This window comes from Podarcis raffonei, chromosome 2 (genome assembly GCF_027172205.1).
Source record: "Podarcis raffonei isolate rPodRaf1 chromosome 2, rPodRaf1.pri, whole genome shotgun sequence".
Classification (NCBI taxonomy): Eukaryota; Metazoa; Chordata; class Lepidosauria; order Squamata; family Lacertidae; genus Podarcis; species Podarcis raffonei.
Genome location: NC_070603.1, coordinates 15364900 through 15385345, shown reverse-complemented (window position 1 = coordinate 15385345; position 20446 = coordinate 15364900). Strand labels below are relative to the sequence as shown.

Sequence of the window (20446 nt, the reverse complement as noted above, 5' to 3'; positions counted from 1 at the left end):
GGCTTTCAAAGATAACAATTGCAGTTTTTAATTTGTGGTATTTCTGTTTGTATGGCTATTTTGTACAGCAGTATGAAAAGCTAACGTTTCCTCTCCAAACTAGTGCAGTTTCTAATATGGGAGTGCTGTGCCCACACAGGTGCTGTTGTAGACAACACAAGATACACACAAATACTAATTTGAAGCCTTTTTTCATGTAAACTGGTTTCAGTAAACCAGTTACTACAGATTACATTCAGATGCTACCCAACATTGACAGATGTTTCTGTACATTCATGCATATAACAGAATAGACACAGTTAAAACCAAACATTCAGCGGAATCCAGCCAATGGCCATTCAGGGTGCTGTACATGCTTAGCATGGATGGTCTAGACGTTTTGTGTCAGAGAACAGGACATGTTTGTATCATCTATTTAGTATGCCAAGCAGAGCCAGGACTTTAACAGGCATTAACCCATTAAGAAGACTTGCTACAAGTCTAGTAGTGCACTGATTACATGGCAGAAGTGTTGGACAAGTCACTGTCGTAGCTTAAAGCTACTTCACAGAGTTATTGGATCTATAAAATGAGATGACAACATTTTTGTCCTCTTGCACTCCTTTCAAGGGGAGAATACAAGCAGGCTCCCAAAGGTTGTATTCTTAAAATAGAAAGCCCTGATATTGACAATCCAGAATTGTAGACTCTGGATTGCTTGTTTTCATGCATCTGCTGGTCTTTTAAAGCTTATGTTAGTCACTTTAAGGTGTTTAAGTAACAACTGCATATATTCTTCAAAAGCAGAAATAAACCAAATGGAATTGCTCTTAATGGTGGTCGTTTTGCCATTACAAAAAATAAAAAAGATCCCTCCTTTCTTTCCACTCCCCACTGCTTGGAATTTAAAATTGTGTTTGCACTTGCTGGATGCTCAGCAAGAGAGAACTAGAAAATTGCCCCTTTATTTCTTATCTCTTCAATTTAATCTTGTCTCCAACTTCATACCAACAATAATTTGTTAGACTTTCATTTGTTATCAGAATCAAAGTCACTTAATGGCTCTATAGTAAAGGAAGTGTACTCCAAACCCCATTGTTTCTCTTAACTAAACTTAGGAGTGAAAGTTTCTACTGTTGCCTTGCATAGCTGCATTCTCAGAGAGCTTTTGAGAAGGCAGCACAGCTGCCGCCGAAAACTGATTAACCTAAAGACCATCAACAGTCTCAACCTTAATTGAGTTGTTTGAATTTTCATATTAAAATGAGGTCTCCCCTTCAAAATAATTCAAATGCATAGTATCTCTCTCCATCTTGGAACAGCAGAGTCTTTTTGTCTTTAATTTCCTTTTTCCTATCCCAAAATAGAAAGGATATCTGCCTGTGCCAGACAGCAGGGCTGAAGTACTAATCTATGTTTATCTCTTGTGAACTACGATTGAAAACTTTATTTTTAACTTTTTCTGTTAGTTTGCAACTGATTCTTCTTAATAGCTTACCTTCCATAACTCTTACGTTAGCCCAATCAAAATCCTACTCAAGTGGGATCTTCATTACCTTGTAATGCAGCCACTGTCTTGCAGCTTACTGGTCCTGTTTGAGAGGGAAAATCAGAAAGCCGCATCCAGTTGAAACTGCAAGGTGAAGATGCGAGACCTTAATGTACTGTATTTTTCGCTCTATAGGACACACTTTTCCTCCTCCAAAAATTAAGGGGAAATGTGTGTGCGTCCTATAGAGCGAATGCAGGCTGTGCGGCTAAGCCCAAAGCCAGAACAGGGAGACGGAGCTCTGCGGAGCGCTCCATCTCGCTCTTCTAGCTTGGGGTTAGCTGCGCAAAGCGTCCGCAGGGCAGCGGGGTGCCTTCACCCCGCTGCCCTGCAGAGGCTAGAAGGGCTGTCCCCGAAGCCAGAACAGCGAGACGGAGCGCTGTGGAGTGCTCCGTCTCGCTGTTCTAGCTTGGGGATGGCTGCGCAAAGCCTCTGCAGGGGCCCTGCGGAGACTCCAAAGGCTGTCCCTGAAGCCTTTGGAGCGCAGGAGGAACTTGCACTGCGTTCCAAAGGCTTCAAGGATCGTTGAGGCTGGCGGTGGGGGAAAGCAGCGCTTCCCCCCACCACCAGCCCCACAAGCTTGGTGGGCAGCGGGAAGGCGGCTCGCCACCTTCCCACTGCTCCCCGACCTGGTCTTCGAGGCTGGCGGTGGGGGAAAGCAGCGCTTCCCCCCACCGCCAGCCCCAAAGAGCAGGTCAAAAGGAACCTGAAGCCTCTGGAGCCCAGAGGGAACTCCCACCGCGCTCCAGAGGCTTCGTGTTGCCTTCACTGAAGCCTGGAGAGCAAGAGGGGTCAGTGCGCATCTTGAACGCACCTTGTTTTAGAGGGGGAGAACAAGAAAAATTTATTTTTTCCTGTTCTCCCCCTCCTATGGTCTGGTGCGTTCTATAAAGCGAAAAATACAGTAATTAGAAGGTTGGTATTTAGCCAGTCCCCCCACCCCCCGGGAGTCACAAAGTTCACCAAGACTATAGATGTCACTCTCTGCCTGTCAGGCCAGTGTGCTAGGCTAGAGCTTTCACTGTGGTGCTGATACAGAAGACTGTCTGCATACACATCATCACTTCCTGCAACATCTTGGATATTTCCTCAGAACCACCGTTCCAGGGCTTGACCTGGGCCTGACCCTGCTTAGGTTGTCAGATGTATTCATTGCCTCTGAAGGGTATTCTGAACTGACTTGACAGTGTGATAACGTCTTCCTAAGGATTGGAGGAGTTTGTTGTTAAGAGCGGGCAATAGTTAATCACAGAGCTTTTCCTTTCTCCTTTTTAAAAGTTGCAACCAACTTTTTGCCTTGAACTCCACACTGCAGGTACGTACATGCTCTTTATCCCCTCTGGGGAAACAGGATCTGATGACAGCTGTAGAAAGTATGGTGTGCTCATTACGTGCACCCACCCTTCTCCTTGACATTATTATATTCATCCTTGCTGTTTCGGGATTTGGCTGCATTTTCTTTTCCAGCCACCTTGAGAGAAGAACAGCTTTTGCTTGGAGGCTTGAGATACGAAAATTGGCAGCTGCCTTGCATTTGAATAAAGGGTAGAATGCAGTCTTTATCCCATAGTGTAGCAAGTGGCTGTTGCTTCATAGAAAACAAGTGTCATCATGTACCTGCGAGATTCAGGATGGAATTATGTGCATTCTTGGCAAATGCGTGTTCTCAAACTTGCTTTTTCTGATATATGAATGCAAGGTGAGAACATTTATAAGGGAGAAATGTTGGGCGGGAGGCTGTAGTTCATTCTCTGTGTCCCTGTTCTTTGTAAATCCTCTACCCCCTGAAATCCGAAAGTCAGGGTTGTTTCCTGTTTTAAGGGAATAACTGATCAAGAAGTCCTGGAGTGCATTTGCACAGGAGAACAGGACGGGGGGGGGCGGCTTCCAATTCCCATCTGGAAATTCCCATTCCCTTTTCTATCTTTCCCTTGCAGCATGAGTCTGCTCTCACATGAGGTTTAACAATAGCATTTATTATATACATTGCACACTTATATGGTGGAAGACCCATTGAACATAATGGGACTTACTTTGAGTAGGATTGCCCTGTAAAATTGTTCAGAGCTTTTTTCTCATTGTCACAGTTGAGAAACCATAACCCAATCATCCAAGCCATAGTTTGGAGTAGTAAGGAGGTAACATGAAGACATGCATTCCCTTTTCTTGCATGCCAGTTCCATCTTCAGTTTGAGTTTCTTCCAGCCACAGTTTGCTGTGACATTGAATCAGGTAAGCAGGGTAGCACTAACTTCTAAAATCATGGTTTGAAGTAAGTGTATTTGAAGTAGTTTGGAAGCTAGCAGCTGTAGTTTGTCTAATTCCTATGTCACAGCTGGAGAAAAGCTGTAAATGGAGAAAGGGATTGGGATGTGAGGAGGAAGGAAGAGAGTGGAAGCCTGTGCCACATTGCCATTCTTCAAAACCATTGTTTGGAGGATTATCTAAATTCATCTGTGATCTCAGCAATCCTTAATACAACTCTGCAATGTGGGTCCCTACTGCACTTTACTGAAGAGAGCTGAGAGAGTGTGACTTGCCCTAGGCCGCAGGGGGAGTTTGTGGTACAGTTTATGTTGAAAGCCTATATCCAGATGTCATCAGCAACTTATTAATTTATTAATAAAATGTATTTATATACAGCTCTATCAAAAAAAATATCGCAGCAGTCTACAGCAATATAAAAACACATAAAACCAAATGAGAACATCGTAAAAGGTTAAAAACAAGTTAAAAGCAAAAAGAAATTAAAAACAAACATCAGTAGACCATTGTGGGGGATGTACTCTTAACTGCCCAGCAGAACAGAAAAGTTTTCAGCAGGATTTAAAAGTTGGCACAGAAGGCGCTCTCTGAATCTCTAATGGTAGGGTATGGGGCTGATGACATGAAAGGCTTGATTTCTCACTGTTGTCAAACAAGCCTCACCAGCTCAGGAGTGACCAAAGACACTCCTTCAGATGATCTCGGTGATCAAGCTGGAATATAAGGGTTCTGGAAATCCCTGAGGTATCCTGGAACCATCTTGTTCAGGGTTTTGTAAATCAGTACAAGAACCTTGAACCTGGCTCAGTAGCAGATGGGCAGCCAGTGCAGCTGTTTTAACAATGGTGTCACGTGTTCGTGACCAGAAACTCGCATCAGCAGTCTGGCTGCAGCATTCTGCAGCAGCTGAACCAGACCCAAGGGCAGCCCCACGTAGAGCGCATTACAGTAATCTAGCCACAAGGTTACAGTGGTCAGTCTATCCCTGGCCAGGAACGGCCGTAGTTGGCAAACTAGATGAAACTGGTCAAAGCCACAGAATAAACTTGGGCCTCAAATGACAAAGGTGTATCCAAGGAGTGCAACCCCATCCAGAATGGGTAGCTCGCCAATTTCCCAAACATGGGTACCACCTGCCTAAAGAGCCGCCTTCTTTCCAGGATTTAAACACAGTTTATTGGCCCTCATCCTGTCCACCAAGACACTGTTCCAAAGCTTTCACAGCCTCTCCTGAGTCAGATGTTATAGAGAAGAAGAATACTACATCAGCATACTGGCAATACCTCGCTCCAGAACTCCTAATGACCACACCCTACAGCTTCATATAGATATTAAATACCACTGGGGAAAGAATTTTACCCTGCAGAACCCCCTAGCACAAATCCCATGGGGCTGAGGAACACTCACCCAGTGCTGCTGTCTGGACACAGCCTTGAATACAGTTGTACCTTGGCTCACTGTGATATACTTATTGGGGTATCACACTTAACTGTTTGCAGTTAACTGCCAGAATCTTTTTTGAGTTGACTTAACCAAAGTGGTGCAGGCTGATGTTTTTGGTTTCTTGACTTCCCCACTGCTTTGCCATGGTAAACAGTATATTGGAGTTATTTTTTAAAATTGTTCTAGAGAATGAATTGCTGCTTCAGATAACTTCTTGGTACTGTACTAAAGCTTATTGATGGATTTAAAGTTTCCCAATAACAGGCAGGATGCTGGGTCTTTCGCTGCAGATAGCAGTTTGAATCCTGCCTTTGTCATTGATATTCAACCCAGCTGTTCAGTATCTTACAGGAAATGAACCTGTCCTTTTCAGGGGTTGATAGTGGGGGGGGTGGGGGTGTTTTGTTTAATGGGAGGTGTTTTGCATGGTAATACATTGATATATATATATATAATATTTTCTAGTTATATATATATTCTATATATATATATATATATATATTCTATATATATATTCTAGTTGAAATTCTCAACAAAGGGCCCGTATCTCAGCAGATTTGCTTCTCTTGCACTTAAAGATAGTCTGGCGGAGCAGAAACAAATTAGCTGAAAAGAATGCCTTGATAGTCAGTGTTCAGCATGGGATATTCTGAAGCACTGATATTTATTTAAAAATATCTTTCTAAATGCTTTATTTTGCAGTTGGCTGATTGAGGTAGCTAAGCCCACATATATTTTCAGTAGTTCATACATGTATTGGGAAAGTGCATCAGTTTGAGAGATTCTCCAAACTGAATTTACTGAAGAGTCCTTAAGTATGGGAGTGTTTTCTATAAAGAGTAGCTATGAGTGAGAGGCTTGTCTTATTCCTGGTGGCAATATAGAATTATAGGAACTAGGAACTGAATGAGTCATTCTTTTATGGATTTTAGCAGATGGGAAATCTGAGAACATAACAGTAAATGTTGGACATGTAGTCTTGGCCTATTTGTGTTCAAAACGTTCTGTAATGTTACTAGTCCTGCTTTAAAGCCAGGTTCATCTTGGTGAAACTTTGGAGCAATCTGGAGTCCCATCTCAGGGCAGTAGGACCTCAAGTTGTGCTTCAGCTGGGAGTTTGCTAACAAGAGCATTCTTTTTCTGTGTCTCTTCAGCTTTAGTGTGTGAGTGCAACGAATGCAACCAAGGCAACACTACATGTGAAACAGACGGAGCCTGCATGGTCTCAATAACAAATGTGAATGGACTGATGCATCATGTCCGAACCTGTATCCCTAAAGCCAAGCTGATACCTGCTGGAAAGCCCTTCTTCTGCCTGAGTTCAGAAGATGTGCGCAATACACACTGCTGCTATGAAGACTACTGTAACAAAATTGATCCTCTGGTACCCAGTGGTAAGTGAGCTGAAGGGAAGGGAAATGTCCATTTCCCACATAAGAGGATGAGAAAACCACTCTCTTTTTTGCAACTCTCACTTTTTTCCCCCTTTGGAAGTTGGGCTTGATAGATGAGCAATACTGCATTCTGAAATAGAAGGGTACAGGCAGATTTAGTATCCTTCCTCTTTTTATGAGTTTGGTAGGAAAGCACACAACCATGGAATACGTTTTTTGAAAATTATGCAGTAAAAGTTCACAAAATGGGGTGGGCTGGTGGTTTTGCTGTCACTAATAGCATTGCACATACATGCCCATGACTCTTGTACAACCACATTCCATTTTTAGAAAAGCCAAAAGCAACAGATGCACTATTTTGAAATCCAGCACCACATTCTTAGTGACACAATTTTGGAGCTTGAGTAGAGGGAAAATGCGATTAGCCCCACAACAGAATCCAGTCTCAAGGGAAATTATTTATGCCAGGGGTAGGCAACTTAAGGCCCGGGGGGCGGATGTGGCCCAATCGCCTTCTCAATCCAGCCTTGGATGGTCCGGGAATCAGCGTGTTTTTACATGAGTAGAATGTGTCCTTTTATTTAAAATGCATCTCTGGTTTATTTGTGGGGCCTGCCTGGTGTTTTTACATGAGTAGAATGTGTCCTTTTATTTAAAATGCATCTCTGGGTTATTTGTGGGGCATAGAAATTCGTTCATATATTTTTTTCAAAATATAGTCCAGCCCACCACATGGTCTGAGGGACGGTGGATCAGCCCATGGCTGAAAAAAGTTGCTGACCCCTGATTTAAGCTGTGTATCAGAGGGGCAACAGCCATATTAAGAAGCTGATTGGTTAGGTTTATTAAATTTATATACCACTTTCTGCTCCAAAATGTCCTGAAATGATTTACCACCGAAATGAAAATGCAATAATAAAAATACATAAATGTATTAAAAACATTTATAATACAGGTATCCAGTCATTTGTTCTTCCCAAATGTCTAGGAAAATACAAGTGTCTTTGCCTGGCACCAAAACAATGAAAAAGTTTATGCCCAGTAGGTCTCCAGAGCGGTACCTATTTATCTACTTGCACTTTGAGGTGCTTTCGAACTGCTAGGTTGGCAGGAGCAGGGACTGAGTAACGGGAGCTCACCCTGCCAACCTTCTGATTGGCAAGTCCTAGGCTCTGTGGTTTAACCCACAGCGCCACCCGCCAGAACCATAGTAGAACCTGTTTTTCATCTGGGACTTTAATATCAGGATTCTGATAAATGTTCTTGGAACACTGTTATTAAACTTTATGATATTGGCTTGAAAAGGTTAATTCAAACTTTGACAGAAATCAAACTTCGATGGTTCACCTCCCTAGTTTTTATCTGATTTTCACCAGAAATACATAGGGAATGAAAACTTCATTTCTTGAGTGTTTCTTGTGAAAGTCAGATAAAAACTTCTGATTTATTTATTTATTTTGCTTTTCAGTTGCAGTAGAGAGTGATTAACCAAAGGTGGGGATTTTCTTTTTAAATTAGTAATTTAAATAAAAAATTAGGTTTATGTGCACACTTAGAGTAGATATTTTATTCTTACAGCTGTATACTCTGAAGGCACCTGAGCCTGATATAGTTTCTTAACTGGGATTTTTTTGAATTCTTTATTTGGTTTCATATTGGTGACATTGTATTTAATATGTTTAGATTTTTTTTTCTTAATACCAGAGTTTGATTGGAATTTTATTTTGCTCTTTTGATATGCGTCTGTGATTATATCCTGTGTTTTTATTGTGTTGTTCTCTTGACGGAAGATAATAAAATATAAATTGGGGGCGGGGGGAGGGAATGGATCAGAACAGTTAGCGTTATAAATGCAGATATTATGTGGAACAGCCAAACAGGTTTGAGCACACATATCCTGCTAGATTTTCATTTAAATACCTTATCTGCCCTTTGGCATATTCACAGCTATGCAAGTTTTAGCACCCTGTTTAGGGCCTAGACAGGAGTTAAATTATGCATGAAATTTCTTGATTGTATATTAGACCCTCTCACTTGAATGCTGCCTCACAGGCTTTTGATCAAGGGTCTAGACAACTCTCATATGACGAAAGCTTACATTGTTTGGGGCTTTTTAGCTTAGACTAAAGGTAAGGGGTTGCAGGATAAGAGGTTTATAAAATCGTGCATGGTGTAGAACAGTGTTTCCCCAACTTGGGTCTCCAGCTGTTTTTGGACTACAACTCCCATCATCCCTAGCTAGCAAGATCAGTGGTCAGGGATGATGGGAAATGTAGTACAAAACAACAACAACTGGAGACTCAAGTTTGGGAAACCCTGGTGTAGAGTAAGTAGATAAAAAGGGTTTTTTTTCTCTTTCTTAAATCTAGACTGCAGGATCATCCAATGATGCTTAATGGTAGGAAATTTGGGACAAACAAAAAGTGCACACAGCACATAGTTAAATTATGGAATTCACTGCCATAAAATGTTGTGGTGGCCACCAACTTGGGTGGCTTTAAAAAGGAAGTAGCCTTGTCGTCCATGAATTTACCTGTCGGTGTTTAGTAGTCATGAGGGCTCTATACTGTTTCCAAGGTAGCTTGCCTGCAAGGACCAGTTCAGACCATAGGTGTCTGGTTTGCTACTTTGGGAAACAGGGTGATAGGCTGCCCGGCTGCTCTTCTCTTCTTATTTGCAAAGGGTGACACGTACACGTGAGAATCCCTTTGGCTCCCCCTCGTGACATCAAGTTCCATTGCAACTCATTGTTCCTGTCAGATCATAGAGAGCCTGTCTGCATGGCAGACTTCACAGAAGAAAAGCAATGTGTTTGTAAAACTTTGGGATTAAGGTTAATGCATATTTACAGTGCCTTAAATTCTAATGCTAAACCACACCATGGCTTAGCACAAATGCATGAGCGTGAGGGTTCCTATGTGAGCTAAAGCATGGTTTGACTTAGTGTGTCTGCTGAACCTGGACTCATGGCTTGTCTCACTCCAGACAAACCATGAATTGTGCGTCCGTCCGTCCCCGAAGTTTATTTTGTAATTAGAAAGCATATGTAAATTTACACACAAACCACAAGGTTTGTTCTTGAGTTTATAGCTTATGGAGGAGACCAACCACAAGCCCAGATTTGGACAACACATTTGGCCAAACCATGGCTTAGATCTGGGTAGTGCAGCAACAGGAGGGAAGGAACACACAGGCTGCAATCTTTTCTCCAGGAAACCCCACACTTGTGTGTTTCCACTAAGCTATGGTTTGGCTTAGATTGTCTGCACACCATACATTTAAAGCACATTATTTGCCCTGGAAATTCCTGTAAATTGTAACGCTGTGAGGGGTAAACTCATTCCCCAGGATTGCTGGGGAAAGTCATGTGCTTTAAATATATGGTGTGTATGCAGTCTAAGACTTACGTGTCAATTAACTTAAAGCAAAACATTTGGGTTACATAATTAGGAAAGATAAAGAGGGACTATTTTCTCAGCTATGGAAGTTATGCTTAATACGCTTAGCCTGCATATCTACTATGGACTCAACAGCTTTATGTTCTGTTAAGTAGACAATTGCTGCATGTTGGAGTGAAGTTTCTGCTTATGCAAGTAGTTTCTGCCTTTCATAAAACATCATAACAGCAAAAGCCACACCTGAGAAGTGCCTTCCTGCCATATAGTTACTTAAGGCCTAAGAGAGCTTTCTTTCAATAGAAGTGAGCAAATTTTCATGATTCTGGGATTTTAAAAAGGGAGTCAATTTGAGTAATAAGCAGTAAACTCTTGAGAGGGGATAAAGGAGATGCTGGAGAAGTCCATGGAAGTAGCTTATGTTACTTTGAAGCAATGCTTGTCTTCTTATTTTGCATCAACATTCCATTAGTTGTCTATATCAGTGTGAGCAGAGACTTCTGAAAACCTAGAGAATGAAAACACAAATCCCATTCATTTAGACTTTCTTTCAGTATTACAGTGACCTGACTCAGATATAATGCTGAACCCTGATTTAGTGTTATGAGCAAAATCCTTCTCCTACTTTCCATTTTCTCCTAACTGCAGTTTGTTTTAATTCAGATGAAATGACAAACTGCAGTTGGTTGAAAACAAGAAGGGGGGTGCTCATGGTCTCTGTGATGGAGGAAGGGTGCACATGTAACCAGTGTAAATTCCTGCCAATATCTTTCATCTCTCTTTGCTCCATACCTTTGGTTTTCGTCGTCACAGACCTTTCTGCGCACTTTTAAAATACAATCTAAAATTATTGCATGCATGCTGGTTTTGAATTTGAAGGTGAAACGTTTGTTCTTTGTCTCTCCTCAAGGGCATCGGAAAGATGACGAAACACCTTCTGGCTGGGGACCTGTGGAGCTTGTGGCTGTGATTGCAGGCCCGGTGTTCCTTGTGTTCGTCATTTTGATCATAGTGGTTTTTGTCTTTCACCACCACCAGCGAGTATATCACAATCGCCAACGGCTTGACATGGAAGATCCATCTTGCGAGATGTGTCTATCCAAGGACAAAACCCTTCAAGATCTAGTGTATGATCTGTCTACCTCTGGCTCTGGCTCAGGTACAAATGCCTTCCTTTTTATGCAACATTTTGTTTTTTAAAAATGTTGCTAAGCTATATTATATGGCTCTAATTTTAGTAAAAAATTAATATATTCACCTTATTATGTTTTTATATATGCTGTAAGCCACCCAAAGTGACTGGAGAAACCCAGCCACAGGGGCGAGGTATAAATACTAAAATTACTATTATTATTAAATCATTTTCTTCAATATGATGGAATTCTGAAACCATTCTCCCTCTTAGTGTTGCAGTTTAAACAATAGGTGCTGAAAGCAGGTAGCAAGTGGCCCTAAATTGGCTGCTGTTCTCGCCTGGAGTAGGCATTTGTTATGAAGTTAAAGAAGAGAGTGCTTTCTTCCTCAAAGTCAAGTTCTCAGCAGTTATTTTCCTTTCCCTTCTGTTGCACAGCAGGGGTAAAAATGGGCAGGAAAGGAAGGATGTGCCTTTGCTCCACTTCCTTATGTGCTGCAACAGGTGCCCATGTGACTTATCACCTTCTCAGTGTGGATTATAGTTCAAATCAGGCCTGGCATAGCTGCATTCACATCTGCTGCATATCTTTGGCACAAGTTAGAGTATCATTTAGAGTATTCAAAATGCTTCTCAATATCTCAGTAATTGCCAATGACATATAGGATAGATTGTCAGTGTCCCCATTTTGCAGGACTGAGGTTGAGCGATGGGCAAGCCACAAACACGGTCTGGTTCTACCCATTGCTAAAATGGAATCTGAATTGAGAATGTGCCAGTTTTCTACTCATAGCCACCACACAGGACACTGAAGTTATAAATGGATTGCCTATAGCATGGTCAGATGCAAAAGAAACAGGGTTCTGCACGACAAGTGACAATTGCTGAAATTCCCTCTTCACATCTGTTATAAAGCTGAAGGAACCTGCTCTCTTTTGCACATGATGCCTTAGAGGCTCTTGAGTACTTAAATCCAAGCCACCCTGGCTTCCTGTCCTATGGGATCCTTTTCAGCACTTCCCTTTCTTACTGCATGAGTATTCCACTAACAAACCCTGTAAGTGGAAGCCCTGTGGAAGGGCTTCCACTTGTGCAACAGGTTTTTCCCATAGGTGTGACCCCCAAATTGGCTTGGGGGAGGGGGTCAGGAAAACTCCAGAATGGCATACAGATGGAGAGTAGGGGGGTTGTTCTGCCTGGCATTAGACAGAACATTCAGCATAGCACATTGTTGAATTCCACCCTTTCTTCCTGCATATTGAGCATTGTCAGCCAGCCACAATAGCAAAGGCCAGTCATGCACATAGGACTTCAGACTATTTCAGTGATGTGGCTGCTATGCTTCTGTTGAGGACATCCACACTTTGGATCTTTAGAGGATAATTGCTGCATCAGGCCCTAATAAGAGTAGGAAATCTTTGATTTGGACTCTTGAATATGTCGTAATCGAACTTTCTTCTTTATACTGGCCCTGTCTTCCCTATCTCTAATTTAACTTTTTGCCGGCAGGTTTGCCGCTCTTTGTCCAGCGCACTGTGGCTCGGACAATTGTCCTGCAGGAAATAATCGGCAAAGGTCGTTTTGGGGAAGTGTGGCGTGGCCGGTGGCGTGGCGGCGATGTAGCTGTGAAAATCTTTTCTTCGCGGGAAGAGAGATCCTGGTTCAGAGAAGCCGAGATCTACCAAACTGTCATGCTGCGCCATGAGAATATTTTGGGGTTTATCGCTGCAGACAACAAAGGTATCGTGCTGCTTCTGCATTCCAGTAAACAAACCAGAGTTACAGATTGTATTTTAAAATATTGCTTTGTGCTATCTGCAGTCTACATTATAGTTTCATGGCGATGTTGAAGCCTCTGTGTCTGTTGACTGCGCTGATGTGTCATCCTGAAATGTTTGTGAATGCCTTAAGTGCTGAGAGACAAAGCAGCAACACAGCACAATTATTTTTTTACTGTTTTTGGTGAGAGGCCAGTTTCGATAGGGCTAAAACCTCACACTGACTCTGGCAGAGGAAGAAAGGCAAAGAAACTAGAAAGCTAAAGGATTATGGGCAAGGGAGGCATACTGTTGTCTTTCTGTATCTTAAGGCTTCCATAAGACAAAATTCAGCTGGGGCAGTTCTCCCCTCCTCTCCCTGCTCCCCATATCACAATGATACAATAATAGACACTCCACCTGGTTTAATCTTCCTTTCTGATCAATGATAAGAGGCACAGGGCCACTCTCAGGGTCTTCACCTGGAAAATTCAAGGGAGTCATCATGAAGCACTCAAAGTATTGAATGTGAAAAATCAATTTGAGCTAACCAGATATCACAATGGGAGGAAAGAAAGCTCAACCTTGGGTGAGTTAACTCTAAACCCAGGTGTGGGGAACCTCTGGCCCTCCAGATGTTTCTGGACTACAATTTGCCTCAACCATGACCAATGGCCATGCCAACTGAGTCTGACAGCAACTGGAGGGCCACTGTTTTCTTACCCCTGCTCTAAGTTGAGCACAGGAAACTGCAGCAGTGACTAGCAGAACTCTGAGTATCACTTTGCCTATGTCTGTCCGTGACAGGGGCAGCTTTGCATTTGGCTGGTGGTGGTTCAAGCGTAGAGCAACCAGAACCATCCCTCTCCCTCTTTCAGATGTGCAACAGTCACAGCCTTTGGCTTCTGATTGCTAACTGTCGTAACAAAGCGGAATTGGTCACATTGGTGTGATTTGAATATGTGCAGAGTTCAGATGTATTACACTGGCACACTTCCCAAGCAACATGTCACATTCCCCCTTCAAAAGGTTTTTCAAATTCAGCTAGTTCAAATAACTCCCTTCTCAAAACTGATTTTATTGCAGACCAGTGTACAAGTAACTTTTCCCAGGCCTTCAGAAACGATTAACCTCACACACTGTGAGGGCTCCTGCTTTTTGACTTTCACCAGCTTCTAGTTTTGTGACTGGCTCATTTATTAGTTTTTCTGTGAGAGTGTTCAAGCAAAACCTCCCTTGGGGTGGCTTGGGGCTAAGTAAGTCCTAGGACTTCATTCACTGCAAAGTCATCTGACTTCCTCCGTTTCTGTCCAAGCTGTTCAGTTTCTCAACCTGGAAAACATACCCAGCCCATCACAGATGCTTCTGCTGCTATAGAAATCACTTAAGCTTAGTGCGCTTTTTAAAATTCATGTCTCTGTACCAGCTTGGATATTGCCAGTTTTGAGAAACAGCTCTTGCATTATAGACCTGATCCTGCGCCTCTCATGCAAAATTGATAATCTTAACAGGAAACGAAGGTTAACAGTTGCTCTTATTAGTAGCTATTAAAGAGTATTCATTGTCTGATGATGCCAAAGAGGGCTGGTATAAAATGAGTTGCTTTCAAGTGTGTGCAGTGTTGTGTGTGCTTGGCCTTTGGGGACACCAGTCGTTTGCTCCTGTAATGCCACAACAATGTGCTTCTCTTTGGAGCGGTTTATACTGCAGGAGTAAAAGAATGTTGTGTGTGATTTATCACACACTGCCTTCTCTTGACAGCCAAGTCAGGCAGCTTCAGGGATCCGTCCCTTTCCTAGGGCTGGGCGATATCTGGTTTTCAACATTGTTATAAACATCGCGATATACCTATATATCACAGCGTCTGGAATATGAATGGAGCTATGTAGAGGCATTGGCTGGCTTCACGGTTTTCCCACATTGTGATTTTTGCATGGAACACACACATACACACAATGATTTGTGATATATTGCCAGGTCAAAAATTAGGAAACCAATATCACGATATGGACTTTGAACCCATTTTGGACAATACATCACCCAACCCTAACATACATCATGATTCACAATATATTTCCAGGTCAAAAAGTATGAAACCGGTATCATATGGACTTCAAACTGGTTTCGGGTGATATATCGCCCAGCCCTACCCTCTCCTTAGTCTCCCAGGAATCGTTCTCTACTGCCTTTGCTAGAAATCATGACCATCAGTAGTGACAGGGAGAATTTCTGTTGTTCCTCCCTTTTTGTTGGGGCGAAGTGTGCGAGGACCAGTCCTGTTGGGGTGTGCCGCTCGCAGCAGTTCCAGTTTGTCTCATGTCTGTAGGGCTTATTGGCGACAGATCTGGTCTGGCAGTTTGCTACTTCCTAGAAGGTTGTGGGGCCCATATCGAGATCCAGACACCATAAAGTTCATACGGCTGTTAGAAACTGCTACGTGTCCTAAACAGGGGCAAGGTGATGAATGTGAAGTAGGGTTAGGGTATTAGACAATGTTTATTTTATTATTTATTTATTTATTTAAAAAAATCCAGCTTTTCACCATGTAAAGTCTCCAAGTATCCATACAGTGGTACCTCGGGTTAAGTACTTAATTCATTCCGGAGGTCCGTTCTTAACCTGAAACTGTTCTTAACCTGAAGCACCACTTTAGCTAATGGGGCCTCCTGCTGCTGCTGCTGCGCGGCCGCTGCGTAATTTCTGTTCTCATCCTGAAGCAAAGTTCTTAACCCGAGGTACTATTTCTGGGTTGGCAGAGTCTGTAACCTGAAGCGTATGTAACCCGAGGTACCACTATACAGCAATAAAATATACAAAACTTAGACATAAATGATTTCTATCCCACCTTTTTCTCCAATGAGTTTGCCTGCTCATTTAACCCCCACAACAACCCTGTGAGGTAGGTTAGGCTGAGAGGCAGTGACTGGCCCCAGGTCACCCAAAGAGCTTCATGGCCCAGTTGGGATTCAAACCCTGGTCTCCCAGGCCCTAGTCTGATATGCTAACTGCTATGTCATACTGGCGCCAAAATTTAATCCTCCAAAATATAAAACCTCAAGAATTTAAAGGGCTGGAATAAAGCGGTTTTGGCCAAGTGTCTGAAATTCAGTAGAGATGGTTCCTATACAATTTCTTGTGGGAGGGAATTCCATAGAGTTGGACCTATGACACTGTAGGCATAACTCCTCATTGAAGATGAGTGATGCTTGGGGCCTGTAAATAGTCACCAATGGTGCTCCTCCCAGTGATATCAGTGATCAACTACTAAAGAAGAGTGGCAAGAGAAACTGATCAACTATGCTGAGATGGCGGGACAAACAGGGAAAATTCGGAACCAGCAGGACCAGACTTTCCTAAAGGAATGGAAGAAGTTTTCGATATATTTGGAAAGCAGTTGTAATCAATTGACGTCGCTTGTAGGTTTAAAAGAAGTTTTGTAAGGAGTAATTTATAAATTATTGTGAAAAGAATTAAGAATAGATGTATTAGAAATTTGAGTTTATAGCAATAATTATAGTAACAAAATGCATAATTAGAAAGACTTTAGAAAACCATCAATCAAGGTTGAAGGAAGTCTTAGGCTATGATAGCCAAAAATTTTGAAATGATTTTTAAAAGGATGTTATGCTGGAAAATAGTGTAAAAACCAATAAAAAATTGTTGAAACTGATATTGGTGATCAACTTATAGAGTGTACAAAGTAAGGCATTGTGGGACTGAATGATTCAGGGCTTTGTATACTACTAGCACAGCAGCCTTGAACTTGACCTAGTAGACCCCATAGTAAATGTCTACAAACATATTCACGCCAGATAGCTCTGTTAGAGCGTGGTGCTGGTAACGCCAAGGTTGCAGGTTTCAACTGCATATTCCTGTATTGCAGGGGGTTGGACTAGATGGTCCTTTCCAACTCTACAATTCTGTTATTTTATACAGTGAACAGATTTTTCTCAACTGTTCCGCCTTTTGTTGTATATGCTACCTGCTGCTCTTCAATGAATTCTAGCGCAAAAGTATGGCTGCCGTTTTTCTTCACCCTTTTGATGTGCCCTTCTCCCGCTTGCCTTGCCAACAGATAATGGCACTTGGACTCAATTGTGGTTGGTCTCCGATTACCATGAGTATGGCTCTCTGTTTGATTACCTCAACCGATACACTGTAACCATCGAGGGGATGATTAAATTGGCTCTGTCCGCTGCCAGTGGACTAGCACACCTGCACATGGAAATTGTGGGAACCCAAGGTAAGAAACAGGTTTGACAGATGCACATTTTACAGAGGTCGTTTAGGAAATGTCAGGGCTTCTCTTAAGACCAGCATAAACTGAGGAAGACGAAGTAGCTCATTCTTTAGATGAAAGCAGGAAGGAAGTTTAAGTCGGCTGGCAATGAGACTAGTAGAATTTAGGGTAAAACAAGTAAGCAACCTGTATAAACCACAATTCCCTACATTAGAAATCATGAGGAACTGCAGTTTGAGATGATCAGGATTGGTTTCCCAAGGAGTTACCGTTCCAGTGCTTGTTCATATCTGCTAAACTATCATTTTAACAATGTATATCTGCACAAGGCTGCTATCCTATCTAGGAGCAGTTTGGCTGGCTCTTGCACTGAGTCTGATAAGAGATCTTGTTTATTTCCTTCATAGTTAAAACTTTGTACTTTGTAGTTTTAACACTGACTGAGCTTTGCGGCTTTTGTGGTGCTGTCTGCTCCTTTTTAGACTTTATTGTTGGCAAATAATTTTATCATTCCATCGAAGGACAATTGTAGGATTCTCTTTCATTGCGTTTTACTAGGAAAACCTGGGATTGCTCACCGGGACTTGAAATCCAAGAATATACTGGTGAAGAAGACTGGAACTTGTGCCATTGCCGACTTGGGTCTGGCTGTCCGCCATGACGCCGTTACTGATACAATTGACATAGCCCCCAATCAGAGGGTTGGAACAAAGCGGTAAGAAAATGGTGGCTCAGCTGATCAGGGGTTCAGTGTTGACTGCTTTTGGTGATGAGCCAAAAATACGACCAAAAGCTGTTGCAGTTGCTTCATCTATAGCAGGGCTGCCTGACCATTTTTGGCCAAATGGCTACATTGACCCTTGTCCAACCGCCAAGGGGCAGCATACCAATGGCGAATGTGGTCATCCCATGCTCTCTCACACACACAAATCGGGCATGCAGAATTCACACACATGAGATACGGAGGTGAGGGACACATAGCCCTCAGCTGATCAACGTAGATGAGCTGTGAAGTGAGGCTTTCACTCCCTCCCTGCTCATTGAATGGTGGAGACCAGGGAGAAATTTAAACTTCTCTGCCCATCCCAGTTCTGTTTTACTTGAGTCCCCTCCCCCACTGCTGCCTAAATTGCTGTGTCTTTGGCCAAAAATTTTTACTTGTGGTTGGGGAGAGAGGATTGGCTCAGGCTAGGGCTGACCAATATCTGGTTTTCAGCTTCGTGATATCACCAGCTTAGCATTGCAATATACTGATATGTCACAATGTGTGAAATTACAGGCATTGGCTGGCTTCACGGTTTTTCCCACATTGTGTTTTTTGCACAGCGTGTGCGCACACACACATGCATACATCATGATTTGTGATATATTGCCAGGTCAAAAATTATGAAACAGATATGGGTTTCAATCCAGTTTTGGACAATTTATTGATGTATCACCCAGCCCTAGCCTAGCCTAGCTGCTGACAAACCCTGGTTTATATTCCCTCTGCTTTTCTCCTAGATCAGACGCTTGCCAAATGCTAACTGGTTTGTTTTGCCTACATGCAACATTAGGCTTAGACATTTGACTAGTTGAATCCCATACTCAGAAGAGCAGAATTTGCACTGCGTTTTTATCTGTGATCACCCCCCCATACACACACACACACACACACACACACACACACACACACACACACAAAATACTCTCAAGCAATTGGGGATGACTTACAATAGTGTTTCATGCATTTTACTTCAACTATTATTCTCAGTTGTTTCAACAGCTTTTTAAATTTTTTTTAGACATGAGTAGTCTCTCAAGCATTTTTGCGAGGTGGCAGAAACAATGGGCATCATTTTGAAATTGTTGGAAAGTGCTGGACATGGCTTCTCACATCATTTCATTCATGTACACACCCACCCACCCCTCAAGAGGACATGAGCATGCATACACACACACACACACACACACACACACACACACACACACACACACAACAAAATATGAACTGAACATTAAGTTCCGCCCCCTGCTGCTCATGTCATCTTGAGGGTTGTTTTTTTTAACATAAAGGCAATAATAATTTTTTTTAGAAAAAAAAATTCTGTCAGAATGTGCGGTTAAGTTGAATGGGCTTTCAAACAAGGGGCCTGCCATGAAAATTGTGGTTCTTGAGCCATAGTTACAGCAATTGATACTTCTATATTACTCTCAGATACCATAATAGTATTAGATTTTAGGCACAATAGATGTCATAGTAATTAATGTGATTTGTTCTTATTTTGATTCAGCTACATGGCTCCCGAGGTTCTTGATGAAACAATTAACATGAAGCATTTCGATTCATTTAAATGTGCTGATATCTATGCCCTGGGACTAGTTTATTGGGAAATTGCTCGGAGATGCAACTCGGGAGGTAATGGCTTTCTTTTTCTTTTCTTTGCATAGAAATTAAGAGGGTTTCTGCCTGCTCCAAATGTTGCAATAAAACAGTGCCATCCAAATGCACAGAATTTTTTTAAAGGATGTAGACTAGAGATGTAATTAGGAGGAGCATGGGAGCTCTGCCCGTCTTGTTTGGAGAAGGAAGTAGTCTTGCTGATTCAGAAGATCATGTTGTTCCCATTGACTCAGCATTTTAATCAGACTCTCACTAATGGGTTTGGTGGGGATTATTGACATGTCTTTGGTAGGTGGAGTCTCTGTTCTAGATGACTTTTAAAATGGTTGTTCCTGTTTTCTTGGATGCACTGAGTCATTAACCTGAAGTATTAATCAACATCACCTGACCTAATCTGAGTTCACATTTGCATGTTTGGTAATTCACATATTGGCATATTTTGTTTCAGTAAAGTTTCAAGAATATGCTGGTGTGTTATTTTGATGGTGAAGTAGTGGGCATTTTAATTTAATCCCCCCCCCCCGTTGTATTCTTTGTCATGGACTGAGGAAAGCTGATTGCTTCTCCAATTATTGGGTGTCTTAATAGGAGAGGAAGGGACGCGGGTGGCGCTGTGGGTTAAACCACAGAGCCTAGGACTTTCCGATCAGAAGGTCGGCGGTTCGAATCCCCGCGATGGGGTGAGCTTCCGTTGCTCGGTCCCTGCTCCTGCCAGCCTAGCAGTTCAAAAGCACGTCAAAGTGCAAGTAGATAAATAGGTTCCACTCCAGCGGGAAGGTAAACGGCGTTTCCGTGCTCTGCTGTCGTTCGCCAGAAGCGGCTTAGTCATGCTGGCCACATGACCCGGAAGCTGTACACCGGCTCCCTCGGCCAATAAAGCGAGATGAGCGCCGCAACCCCAGAGTCGGT

General features: G+C 42.5%; 1 protein-coding gene across 2 annotated transcripts in view; it reads left to right on the top strand.

Moving 5' to 3' along the window:
• Window positions 1-20446, top strand: part of ACVR1B (activin A receptor type 1B) — a 40492-nt gene that overhangs the window by 11211 nt on the left and 8835 nt on the right. For both annotated transcript variants that reach the window (XM_053375064.1, XM_053375065.1), the window contains exons 2-7: window positions 6391-6630; window positions 10936-11184; window positions 12667-12897; window positions 16990-17157; window positions 17713-17869; window positions 19428-19552. In XM_053375064.1, the coding sequence (XP_053231039.1) occupies window positions 6391-6630; window positions 10936-11184; window positions 12667-12897; window positions 16990-17157; window positions 17713-17869; window positions 19428-19552 (1170 nt within the window). The remainder of the gene's footprint in view (window positions 1-6390; window positions 6631-10935; window positions 11185-12666; window positions 12898-16989; window positions 17158-17712; window positions 17870-19427; window positions 19553-20446) is intronic.